Source organism: Trematomus bernacchii, unplaced genomic scaffold (assembly GCF_902827165.1).
Source record: "Trematomus bernacchii unplaced genomic scaffold, fTreBer1.1, whole genome shotgun sequence".
Classification (NCBI taxonomy): Eukaryota; Metazoa; Chordata; class Actinopteri; order Perciformes; family Nototheniidae; genus Trematomus; species Trematomus bernacchii.
Genome location: NW_022988098.1, coordinates 6633453 through 6646543, shown reverse-complemented (window position 1 = coordinate 6646543; position 13091 = coordinate 6633453). Strand labels below are relative to the sequence as shown.

The following is a 13091-nucleotide window of genomic DNA, read 5'->3' as shown; positions in this document are numbered from 1 at the left end:
TTATGTTAAGTAACTGGGTCTCGATTTCTGGAAAGAGACATTTTGCTGGTGAGTTTTATTCAAATGTGTTTCATAGGGGCTTTAAGCACAACGAACTGAGTGCTGGAAAGTTTGTTTATATTCAAGAGAAGGCAGACTTACAGTACCTCCCCTCCGATATCTCTATAAACAGTAACTCACATCAAAACAATTTAGATTAAAAAAAATGGCATTCAAAGTAAAAGAAAACAATGTATTTTTTATTTTTTTGTGTGAACCGTCCCTTTAAGAAGATACAACTGGTTTGGATGATGTAAATTATAACGTTTGTTTAACACAAACTACTGTGACCTAATCTTTGTTGTACTGTTGTCATAATTATTTTCCTACGGCTCTCAAATCTGCTACAGAAAAGTCATGAATCAGCACATTTGTAGCATCACTGTGAGATATGAAGCTCAGCCCAAGTTCAACCAGAAAGACCGTCTTTACATGGTCTTTACTCATTCACTTACTATGCTCTCTCCTCTCAATAAGTGATCGGGGGCGTCACTCCAGCTTAACCAATCACTTCGCTCTATTCTCACAAGCCTATCATAGCGCTCCGCTAACCCTTTTAAATCTGCTCTCCCCCTCTGACAGCTGTCATTTCAGGTGACTCGACCTTATTATACATCCATGGACTCGACGCACCCCTTTTCACCTCCTGTCCCTCTGAATCCAGGGTCAAGCTAAGCCACTCCCCTTCAGACCGAACCCAACTATCCACTCACCACCACCAGTGTCTAGACCCCGGGGGGTTTCATTGGATCGGTTTTCCCCTCCCGAATGAGACTCCTGCACAACGGGGCCTAATCGCCAAAACTCCATTACATTCATTTGTGTATTCCTGGCAATAAATATGTATTCTTACATCAAAACCGTCTCTCCTGATTGAAACAAAATCAGAAACCTTTGAGTCATAAATTGTTCATAAAGTTGGCAGCAGAGAGTGCTGATCCGCTTTGAAAGGAGTTTATTGTTTAAAAAAAAAGATGCAAACCTTGTCCAGCAGACTGTGCCCTATCTATATTGTATGAGGTTCATATTTAATAGAAAAGCAGTATGAAAACCTGGGTTGATATCCCGAACAGGTGATCAGCATTTGACGGTAATATTTCTACATGATTCATTGTTTCTCATTGTCAGGGAGTTGAACTGTGATTGTGTCTTCATGGTGCAGAATTGAAAGCTTCCAGAAATGCCACTCAACCCGTGAACTGAACATCGGTCCCAATCAGCATGTAGTCCTAGAGAGAAATAAACCAAAATTAAGAACAGCTTTAAAATCAAATAATTATGTAGATTGTCTGGATATTTAAATATTTTCTTCCGAGTTATTGGCCCTCGTAAAAATCCATGTCATATAATAAATACAGCTTTATAGGAAACATGCAGTCTGACCTTCAGGACCAGCAGCTGAGTGTTCACCAGCTCCATCTTTCCAAGTGTCGGAAGAGGGTATCCCTTTGCAAGTTGAGCTATGAAGCAAAATTCAGACATTTAGAAAAACTAGTCCCAAAAATCTAATGTGGGAAACATGGTCATGATATATTCGCAAAAGTGTTATATTAGGTTTTAAGTGTATTGGACATTTCATGCATTAAATGCAGCTTAAATTGCTTAAAAAATAAATAATGCAACACATAAGATTTAACTGAAAAAAAAGGGGACAAATTATGACTTTAAAACTGGTTCAATATAATTTATATGAAAATGCAAACTAGCAATATGCAACACGATTAAATAAATATGAATAATAGATAAAAACATTTTTAAAAGTTTGCCTTTCTGTCTTTTATGGAATCCCATAGGGGCCTTTTTTCATTTAAATGATCATGTAAAATGAAACCTCACTCTACATCTTACATTTCCCATATATTTATGTGTATTTTAAATATTTATAATTTACGTCTTTTATACATGAATATGTGTCCCCGGTGTGTCAGGGAACTCACCAAGTGTCAGAAAACACAACCCTCTCTCTTTTCCTCCATACCCAAATCTCTAAAAAATCAAATGCAATTTTCTGTCGATTTTCAAATGAAAATAGCATTTTCATTTTGTTTCTGAGGACTTAACCTGCAGTAAAGTGGACAATTTTCAAATGCAAAAAAAGGAAAAATAAAGTGTCCCTGTCTATTGCATTCACATTTCAATCTGTCAGTCCTCTCATCAGGGCGGGTCTCTGTATTTCATATACAGTACAAAGTGATAATGCAGGAACTCACCATTCATTCTAGGTATCACCACCATTTTGAGGACCATTTGGAAGATGTTGTCGAGGGAACCGACCTGCAGGTTGGGGTTAGGGTTCGTTAGTTTTGTTGGTACTGAATGTGCACACTGTGACTTGTGTTAGAATGAGTTCTCACCTGAAAGTCTCCGACATAACTCGTCCCCAGGGTCAGATCCATTCTGTGCAAATGAGGCAAATTAAACTGTCATGCTCGTCTTCACAAAGACCTTTTAGCCCCTTTTTTTTCAGTTACTCACTTGTTTAGGGTGACAGCTCCAGCCAACCTCGTTCCGCTGACAAACACTCGGGCGCTGACACTGGAGTCCTGTAAAGACAATATAGTGAGACAGGGACCAACGTAGAACCAAACAAATGGCTTTTTATTTATCACACCAGCTGTGTAACCTACCAAGTTCAGGACAAAGAGAGGCGTAAGTGTGGCGTTGGGTTGGATAGCGTAAGCTGTCACTGAGGCAAAGGTCTGAACTGTTGCATTGTTGGGTTCAAACGTGATGACGGGAGTTTTCACCGTCTTCACCAGCAGTTTCATCATCAGACCTGGGAAACGCTTAGCAACCTGAAAAGCAAATATATAGCTGACAAAAAAACAATAGACTGCATGGTGCAGAAATGAGCCCTAAAACCCGGAAATTAGTTAGCATTTTACCTTGTAATTTTACCTCGTCTTTACTTTAAAGTTTTTTTGAATGGTTAGATGCCTGAAATAAGGTCTGTTGTAAGCAAAAGCTTAAGAGATTTTTAAGTTTTATTCTTTGACATAAATAAGGTCAGTAAATAACCCACTTGTGAATGTCAGAAGTTCATTTGTGTCTTATAAACAATGGTTGCTAACAAGTGTCTAAAAGAGAATACTGAACGTCATCACGCAGAACATTAGGCGCTTTTAGCTTAGCGGTGGTGATCTGCAGCAATGTAACTATGATGTAGCACGTTTATAGCCTAACAATAGCTTTTAGCTTCCGGTGATTTCAATTATGCTTCAATCATAATAATGTAGATATTATCGTGCTGAACAAAACATGTTAGTATTATAAAGGTGTGTTTGCCAAATATCTAATTTTCTGCAATACACTGAAATCCAATGGAAATATCCCATTGCTTTTTGGCGAGGGGAGCCCTTGCGATGCTAACTTCTGCGTCGGCCTACAAAAATACATCAGCAATGCACCAATCTATAAAGACAATGCTTTTTATAAAATGAGTAGAATCTGTTTTCACCTGCGGAATGAAAACTCCAAACGTTCGGGTGTTGAGTCGGATGGGAGAGCCTTGTGGGATCTGTTGTGAGTCAGAAAGGTCGTATATCATTTTGATGTCTTGTAAGAAAATAGATGAGTGAACCAGGAGGACTCAGCTAACCATGTCATCAGTGATGTACAGGCTGAGGGCTCCAGCTGTGTTGTAGACGAAGGCCGCAGATTCGGTGGTGAAGGAGGAAACGCCGATGTACAACATGTTGTTGATCTGGGGCGGCAGGGAAAAGGCTGCGGGGGAAAACGGAGGCTCCTGATGCTTCCCAATGTTGTAGAATTCACCCTAAAGGACAAAGAAACAGCAGAAACAGAACATTGCAACGCAACCATGACTGTCTATTTCTTGATAACCATACTAGGCCTCCTGTACATAAGCCCTAAGTGAGCAAACAAAAGCATCAGGATGGTTTCTCACCTTCAAGCCAAAGTCTATGGAGGTGTTTGACACTGCAGGCGATGCCACCATGGAATATTCAATCTCTGCAAACTGGTCCACCTTGGCTAGAACTGCAATAAGACAGAAAGTCTCTCACATATTCAGCATCAATGAAACATACACATATTTGACATGAAGATAATGCTTTACCATTGAGAGTTTTCAAATTGTTGTTCAAATCAGATACTGCATTGGCCACCAGAGGGCAGATCTGCAAAAAACAAGAGCAGAACAATTCCAAAACACAATACATTTGCACAGTGATTTCTGAATGGGGAACATATTCTTAAAAGAACCCAACATGGATAAAGTGCAGTTGGAAACCAACTAGTGTCTGTATACCTAAACCAGTCCTCACCTGTTTCTGCATTGCTTTTCGTATTGCACTATCAATGTATTTACTGAAGAGATTGTACAACCAGCTGAAATGAAAAACAGGAAATATGGCAGCACGAAAATAAAATAAAATGGTATTCTTTCAAATTGGTTAAAAAGTTGTTTCTATTTTTTTTCTTCTTACCTGGCTCCACCCTTAAAATGTATGCTTGTCTTGCCAACATTGGCTCCACAGTCGAGACTATTGACCACAGGTCGGCCTGTCTGGTCACTCGTGATGGAGAGACTTGTACAGAAACTGATATCATTGGCGTTCAAATTAAACGAGCCGCTGTCCTTTCTGTTGAGAGAGGGGTGGGATTAGGGTTAGGGGTTTGAATGTCCCCAAATATTTAACTTTAAAGGTCCCCTATTATACTCTTTTTCATCAATATATTATAGGTCTCAGATATATATACAAATCATGTCTCTGAAGTGTTTGGCTCCAAACACCAAACAGATCATTGCAGCATCCCATAATCCCCTCTGTTTCAGCCCTGTTTCAAAAGTGCTGATTCTCTGTCTGTTACTTTAGATGAAAATAAGGAGCCCCTCCCCACGCCCCTCTGAGAGAGATTTGGTTAAAAAGAACACAAAGGTGCTCTCAGAGGAGATTCAGGTGATAAGGTGTGGGGGGGGGGGGGGGGGGGTTACCTTGGTTGCAGTGGCGTTTTCTCCTGGAGGCCAAGGGAAGCCAGGCTTCCCCTGTTTTTTCGGATTGTAGTTATAATTTTAATAAATAAATAAAAACACTTCGTTTAGTTTCGGAAATTCTTCTTTGCTGTGTGTTGCTGCCGGCCCATCTCTCCCCCATTCTCATTGAGTATTTTACAAAGAGTGAAACAGCGCCCCTCTAGATGTTATGGTAAAACAGTAGATTGCACTCTCTGTTGCGAGAGGAGGCCAGTCGAAATTGGCTTCCCTTGGTGAAAGAAAATGGAGGGATTGACCAATCAGACAAGGCTCACGTCATGCCCCTGCCAACCTGTGATTGGTCAGAGCCATGCCAAGGGAAGCCAGAGGCGGCTGGCTTCCCTTGCCTCACAATCCAATCAAATCGCATCAACTTAGTGGTGCAGTGACGCGTCCGAAAACCCGGAAGTAAGCTGCGCTCGCGTTCCCTCGACAAAAAAGCAATGGGATTTCTCAATAGGATTTTGGAAAAGAGCTGGAAATAAGGTCTGTGGAAAACGAACCTGTTAGATAAATGCACGTTTTGTTCAGCCGGATAATGTCCACATGTCTACTCTACTTTTATAATTTTCGAATCATAAATCTAATCGATAGATAGATAGCGTCACTGCACCACTCTCACCGCCGTTAGAAAGTAGCAAGCAACTGAAGCAAGTGCAATTATGGAGGGTGGAGATTTGGAGTATTTAATAAAAAATAATTGTACTAAACTTCCGCTACAGCAGCAACTAAAATTAAATCTGATGACAGGCCAATGCCCAAACTGGAGCTGTGTACAGCGAGAAAAAAAGGAGCGAATCGGACGTAAAACGTTAAAGGTCTCCTGATTTAGTTTGTGAATGAATGCTTATTAGAGTTTTGGCTGGAGAGTGCGTGCGGACCTGTCGGTTAGAAAGCAGGCGTGTGTAAGTCCTGCATCTGTATGATACAAATGTGTGTAAAATTATACCGGGCGCTGTAATCACTCATCTGGTTACAGCGTTACATTGACCACCCCCCCCCACCCCAAAAAAAGGACGTATTATTGGCTTCCCCTCATTTTTTTCCCCACGCCACGCTACTGCTTGGTTGGTGATTGGCTAATGGTTACACAAGCCAAAACATCGTTATGACATCATAAAGTGGCCAAAATCTGATCAGCTCATTTTCAAACAGGTTTTTATATAAATGGATCAGGACAAAAAGTGAGAGAATCTTTTTTCCTGAAACTTTCAGAATCTCTTTTCACAGAGGGGACACATGGTGATGTAGAAGAGACATGGAAAAGTGGATTTTGCATAATAGGTGACCTTTAAGGAAGAAATCTGTTCTCACTTACACAAAGAGGTACTTGACCCGCCAGTTTCCTTCCAAACGGAAGTAAGCGTTGACAATGGACAGTTTGACACCGGTCCCTGGCACCAGATCCAGCGCAGCCGTTGGCAATCCCACTTCCACCATTTTCATACTTATAAAGACAACATGAAAGTTAATTATTAGTTCCATATTTATATTTTGTGTCTCTACTGGGACATGTCTCCATGCTTTAATGTTCAAAAAGCTCTTTATTTTTCTCATACTGCCTGTGCTGCAGCACCTCTTTTCACCCTCTGTCTGAAACCAGAGCCCAGTCTGCTCTGATTGGTTAGCTGGCTGGCTCTGTTGTGATTGGTCAACTGCTTAGAGATGTCCCGCCCCTTAGCCAATATTACAATGTGTTGGAGCGCTAGCTAATAGAAGAAGCGCGAGTGTTACATAGTGATGTCACTGTGGGGGAAACTTCTGAAGCAATGGAGGAGTCAGGACTCAAAGAGACACGTGGAGAGCTGGAGCTTTGATGGCAAACACTGATGGTTTATTTGGAGTTACGCCCGGAGAACTGACAAGACATGTCACGGGTCACGGTTTGACCACACGGTTGAGATGCCACATCAATTCTGAAGAACTCTTTCTGTAGCTCAAGGTTTTAATTAGTTCGGAGTGTAATAATCAACATTCTTCATCAGCGACACTAAACAAATATGGACCCTGAATCTAACAAGAGCTGTCGTCCATAGAAAAGAATTGGCGCCAGGGAACCTTCGTCCCTGAACAGTAAACTATCTCATGGCAGCGTGTGCTCTGTCTCAACAACAATGCGCCCAAGCTGCTCCTCCTTAAGAGAGATAGCAGCAATACCCATGGCCGTAGACCTATGCCATGGGAAAGGAGACAGTGAGAATAGAAAATTATGAACTGTGTCAAAGGTTGAATACCTTAGCAAATTATTCCCCAACAGTCACTATGTTACAGAAGTACACAAAGGAGTCCAGTTCAGACAGGGGGGGAAGTGCGTGCGAGAAAACTCACTCAAACTTTTCGGATTTTAGCCTTTGCAGACCATTTACATGCACACAAACCTATACAGTATAACACATTACAGAAAAGGGGAAACCCCACAAATCTTCTTTAAGTATCCACTTTCAGGACTGACGGTGATGAATGCACTGCTTTCTTACTTCGTCAGGCTGTACTTGACCTTGCCGATGGGAGACACCTTCACTTTCCCTGACATATCATCAAGTTTGATGGTTTTGAGTTTCTGCAAGATCGAAGCCACTGCCATTTGTCTGCCTAGGGAAATCAAGGGAAATTGATGATTAAAACTCGGGAGAAATCAGCGATTTAAAACTAAAAGTACAAACCTTACCATATTCAATGCCTTTAGCTGTTAGCTTGACCTTTACTCCAGGGTTGGTGCTTGTGGTCAAAGGGATTAAAGCCACCAGAGATAGGCACCAGCACAGAAACATCTTGACTGTTGGGAGGAAAAAGGACAGGATCATCAGCACAACGTTTTTATTTCTTTGTTCTCAAGATATGTTGACATATTTATTTGTTCCGCAAATGATGTTTGGGAATCAACCAATCAAGGCTTCCTCTTCTAGATGAATGCTTTCTTTATTTGATACTCGTTTCCTATTTACACATCAGTGGCTTTCCCTTTAGGCACATTCACTTCTGTTTTGTTTATTGTCAACATTCTCTCCATGATCGAGACTATCATTCATATAAGATGCATGTATTGTTGTTAAAACCTGAAGTGCCACTGGTCAAGTCAAGTCAAATTTGATGGATGAAGTACTCCGATTATTTACTTCAATATATATACCGGTACATTTAAGTAAACAGACTTTGTTACAAGTGAATGAAAACAAAATAAAAGGTACAAATAAAGTAGTACTACAAAATAAAAGTAAAAGTAATTCTGCAATGGGTCGTTTCTTTAACTGAAATTTGAGCCCAACTAGACCATTATTTTGTAAGTAGTTCCAATATATCACGTTTTGAAACCACTGGTTAATAATATATTGCTTTCTATAATGCTTTTAAACACAAAATCTTAATCTGAAAAGAAACGCCGCTACATATAATCATAGTGGTGTAAAAATGTAACTATTCCCTGTCTCCTGCTTCAATGGAGGCCTGTGAAAGAGCTTCAGTGGAGGCGACACCACATGACCCCTGATCAGTCAGCAGGACTTTAATTAAATCAGGCAGAGATTTAAGACCCAGTCCACCATTTTGGTCTAGGTTTGATTCAGTATAGAGAGAATTTACAGATTATAAATGCAATTTTTCTTATAGCACTAAAGTAATTGTGTCTTGACACGATTGCATTCATTCAGTGTCAGCAAATGTGATCACATGCTGTTTGTCCACAAGCTCCTTCAGATGCTCACTAATAAACACCATTTAAAACCATTCTTTTTGTTGGTGACGATGCTTAAAATGTAGTTTGTTGAATGTTTAAATTGACCGATTCGGGCTCTGAACATGTTTATGAACACACTAAACTAAAAAAAATGTAAGACATGTGACCACCCAGCTCTCTTAATGAAGGTTCCGTGAGGATCAGAGGTCTGGTGCAAGACAAAGAGTGCTTTTAATAACCAAAATGTATGTTAAAACAGGATAAAAAGGCTACTTATTAAAAAGAAAATCATATTTCACCATTGGAAACCAAAATACACGAAAGATCTTTGACTGTGAACAGATTAGCACTTCATTCTGAAAGTTAGTTTTGTAGGGAAGTAATATTTAATCTCAATGCATATCCTAAACCGCAACAGCAGCCGTTGGTATTCAGACATTGGTATATTAGGTGTGTCATGTTTCCAATATGCAGCTTCTTGACACTTATTTACACATTCATAATCAGTGCAGTTGAGGCACAACAAGAAACCCACATATTTTGCAATACAACAATCATACTGATGTGAAGAAGCATTTCTAGACACTACAATTCAAGGCTCCTTCACATATTGAAGTTAACTCAGAATAAACGTAAGACGGTTTTCTTATCTTTACATATAAACACATATAAGCTCTTACCCGAAGCAGTAGTCTGTCAGGTTTCTCCTGATGTCTGAGTCTCACTGCAAACAAGGAAGAGTGAAAGAGGAAGGGAGGCACATGGCCTGTAATTCACTTACCCAATCAGAAACTAAACTATGGCAGGGGACTAACCCGCATGAAGCAACACTAACACATGTTGGTTTTCCCACTGCTTCACTGTGCTGATTTTTTATTCACTGAAATATTACAAAATACTAACTGTGGTCTTACGTTAGTGTTGTTTAGCATAAGAAAAACAACAACAACTGTACAAAATAGTGCTTTAAAAGCTTGATAATTGATATGATATCTCAATTATTAACTCAAAATGTTGCTCTGAAGCAAATTGCAAAGTCCTTTTTTAAGATGTGTATGTTGTCGTGTTGTTTGAAAATGTGTCTCACAATGCATCGTGTCTTTTACCTGCTGCAAACCAAATCTACCTCTGGGTACAAATACATAACTTGAATCTGATATAGTTTATAGGTTTGGTGCCAACATATTTGTCTCATGTGCTTTTGTTGGTGTTGGCTTTGTTTCAACGGCAATTTCCCGTAAAGAAAGGGGATGAACATAAACCAGCCGAACTGGCCAATAGCAAACAGGAATCATCATGATGAAAAGGGAACAAAGCAGTGAGCTGCGTATTAATCATACTTGTGCTAACGTGTACTGCGGAGAGTGTGGTGTAATGTTAGAAACGTCACTTGTTGTTAGGTGTTTCCAGTATTTGGTCTCAAGAGCTCTGATAGAATTACATTTCATTCAAAGAAATGCAACTATATAATATTTATTGGACAGTTTTCATCAAAAAATACAAGTCGTACCCGTGACTTACTTGTAGATGTATTTGTATATTTTTCACCATGTCCTTTTATCAGTAAGAATTGGGGCACAATACAGCAGTTATGGCTTTTACCAGCCTCCATACAGTGTGATTGAAATTACTGAGCAATGGTAGGATGTAACTATATCAGGTTTTTGTAAAGTACTGAAAACATTTCTGCAGTTTCAATAAAAGCCACTTCAAACTTTAAGTAAAGTAAGTTTAATGCCAATAAAATTACTCCTGCTGCTGGCTGGCATTTCGTTTTTTACTTAAACCTGTTAAACTATTTCAAACATTAAGGTTAAAAACAGGCAAAGCCAAAGAAAGCAGCTTATGGCTTGTCTTCATTCAACTTTAGATAGTTTGGTTTCCGACATATTGAAACCAGATCATTTCATTATACAAATCGTACAACAATTAGTCCTCTATGATACAGTTGATCTTTAATTCAAGGCTGAGACAAATCAATCACAATCCTCACAAGAAGGATAAAGTAAGTACTTTTTTTTGAAGATATGCAAAATATCAGCTCTCCCACAAAAGAGGAAGTGTGTTTGAAATGCAACTGTACATTCATTTGTTCACGCCTCATGTTTGCAGAGCACACACAGTGATAATTCACACTTTACCTAAGTCCTCTCTGACTTGTTGGGGTTATTTGGACACATTGTAAAGTCTGATGTGCGTTCAGACCGATATAGCACTCTGTATTCCTCATTGGGGAGAAAACTGACGATGAAGACGAGTTCACACAGAGTTCACACAGAGTTCACACAGAGTTCACACAGAGTTCACACAGAGTTCAGTTTCATCTTTCCTCTGCTCTGCTCTGCCTGCAGGCTGTCCTCACTCAGGTCCAACAGAGAGACTTTTCCTGCATCTGTAATCCTGCCGTCTGCAGACTGAGGTGTGGAGGTGCCACGTCTGAATTGTAATCCCACTTCTGAATCTGTGTGAGCACTGAAGTTCAAAGTTGGTGTTGCAATGTTGTTCAGGCAGCAGCTCCGACCAATGGGGTTGGATTACGAACCAGATGGTTGCTGGTTCAATTCCCCACACTGACAAAAACATTATCAATACACGACAGCCCCTTTGCTCTGACAGCTCTCCATCAATGCATGTTTTTTTTTGTGTATTTCGAAGAGGTGGAAGAAGTACACAGATGTTTCAGTATGTATTTTGATGACATCACTGTAACAATCGCCCTACTGTTGGCTAGCGCTCCAACACATTGTACGTGATAGGCTAAGGGGCGGGACATCTCTAAGCGGTTGAACAATCCCAACAGAGCCGGCCAGCTAACCAATCAGAGCAGACTGGGCTCTGGTTTCAGACAGAGGGTGAAAAGAGGTGCTGCAGCACAGGCAGTATGAGAAAAATAAAGAGCTTTTTGAACATTAAAGCATGGAGACATGTCACAGTCGAGACACTAAATACTGATATGAACCTGAAAATGAGCAGAATTTGTATATTCTGTTGATATTTAATAGAATATAATTTTAATGTATGTCTTTTGCAGATTATTTTACTGAATCTTCCTTGTGTAAAGCTACGTTTGCTGTCATTTTCATGATCTAAATGTGTTACTCAGTAGGGTTTCCACCGAATGCTATTCCAAGCTGATGGTGCACTGCTGCCCCCGTGAGGCTGAATGCAGTATTACATCAACTTCTGGACATTAAAGTTGCTTACATGGCAGCACTTAAACAGAAAAAGCCCCTTGCATGTAACAATGATATGAATAGAGTGATTTTTAAAGCAAAAAACTGGCACAGCTCCTGCTGGCATTTTAAGGATCTGCCAAGAAACCCCCCCTTTAATATTTGTGTCCCTCAGGGATTCACACAACACAAAACAAAGAGCCTTTCATTTTCATAACCCTTGCATGAGGACTTTCAATTCATGTTTTCATCTTCAAAATGACATTAGTGTTTGCCTTCACAAAGTCATACGTCCTTCTCAGTATTGTGCGTAAACATTTATGAGTTGAATACAGTCGATGATTGTGCAAATCAGTTATAACTCACATTGAAATTGTATTTATTTCTGCAAAGAGAAGACTATCTGTTCTCATTTAGTGTGTGTTGAGACACAAATTATTGAACATTAAATAAAATAAGGCATTAAGGGCTTATACTAAAGAAACAGCCAATCATAAGAGAGTGCACCCTGTTTGTGTTGATTGACAGATTAAGACTTTCAAATGAAAAATTATTTTCTGAAATGAACAGACTTTAGCAAAAAAGACATTTTGGCAATGAAAAATGCTGCATGAGAATAAAAAAGATGCATGCAATAAGTTAAAGACGAAATATAACAAATGATATACGTTTTACATTTTGGATCATTGTATAATGTTCTAAATGTAATTGTGAATATCTTATCCATTTACTTTTTTATGAACACTGGGTTTTAATACATTTAATTTCTTATTTTCTTTCTGTTGTGCTCTCAAAGCACCTTGGGATTTATGTGCATTTTTAAAGTGTGCTCTTAATTTAAGTGCTACTAAAATCATTGTTAATATACCTATATGATAATAAATATCATAATCATGTGATTGTCTACTTCAAAGAACAGAAATCAATAGTGTAATAATGTCAAAATCTTAAGTACAGAGCGCACACAAAGAATATTTTATGGGCCATAAGGGGATCTATTATTTATGCTCATATACAGTAATGTCCCACATATAATATAGGGCGAAGCAGAGAAGTCGGTAATGCTTTCTATATAAACCAATGACTACATAGATAAATGACTCATAAAAACAACGTAATGCTTCATAATAGTGAATATAATACGTTATACAAAATACATTATATTAACCTTTTGAGGATTAAATACACTATGCTCTCTTCAAACACAGTG

General features: G+C 39.2%; 1 protein-coding gene across 1 annotated transcript; it reads right to left on the bottom strand.

Annotated features, from left to right (window-relative positions):
- Positions 1-945: 945 nt before the first annotated feature.
- Positions 946-9475, bottom strand: LOC117475641 (bactericidal permeability-increasing protein-like). Its single transcript, XM_034121956.1, has 16 exons — positions 9389-9475; positions 7704-7811; positions 7513-7627; positions 6354-6482; positions 4488-4643; positions 4326-4389; positions 4118-4178; positions 3947-4038; positions 3638-3814; positions 3497-3556; positions 2667-2834; positions 2515-2582; positions 2394-2436; positions 2250-2313; positions 1423-1499; positions 946-1268 (listed from the first exon to the last, which is right to left on the bottom strand). Exons 2-16 carry the CDS (start codon positions 7804-7806, stop codon positions 1227-1229), a joined length of 1419 nt encoding a protein of 472 aa, XP_033977847.1. The 5' UTR covers positions 7807-7811; positions 9389-9475; the 3' UTR covers positions 946-1226.
- Between the last annotated feature and the right edge of the window lie 3616 nt (positions 9476-13091).

Coding starts and splice junctions, on each gene's coding strand:
- LOC117475641 (XM_034121956.1), bottom strand. CDS start 7,806: ATGTTTCTGTGCTGGTGCCTATCTCTGGTGGCTTTAATCCCTTTGACC. Junction 6,483..7,512: donor GTCAAGTACAGCCTGACGAA/GTAAGAAAGCAG, acceptor TGTCTTTATAAG/TATGAAAATGGTGGAAGTGG. Junction 4,179..4,325: donor GAAAAGCAATGCAGAAACAG/GTGAGGACTGGT, acceptor TGTTTTTTGCAG/ATCTGCCCTCTGGTGGCCAA.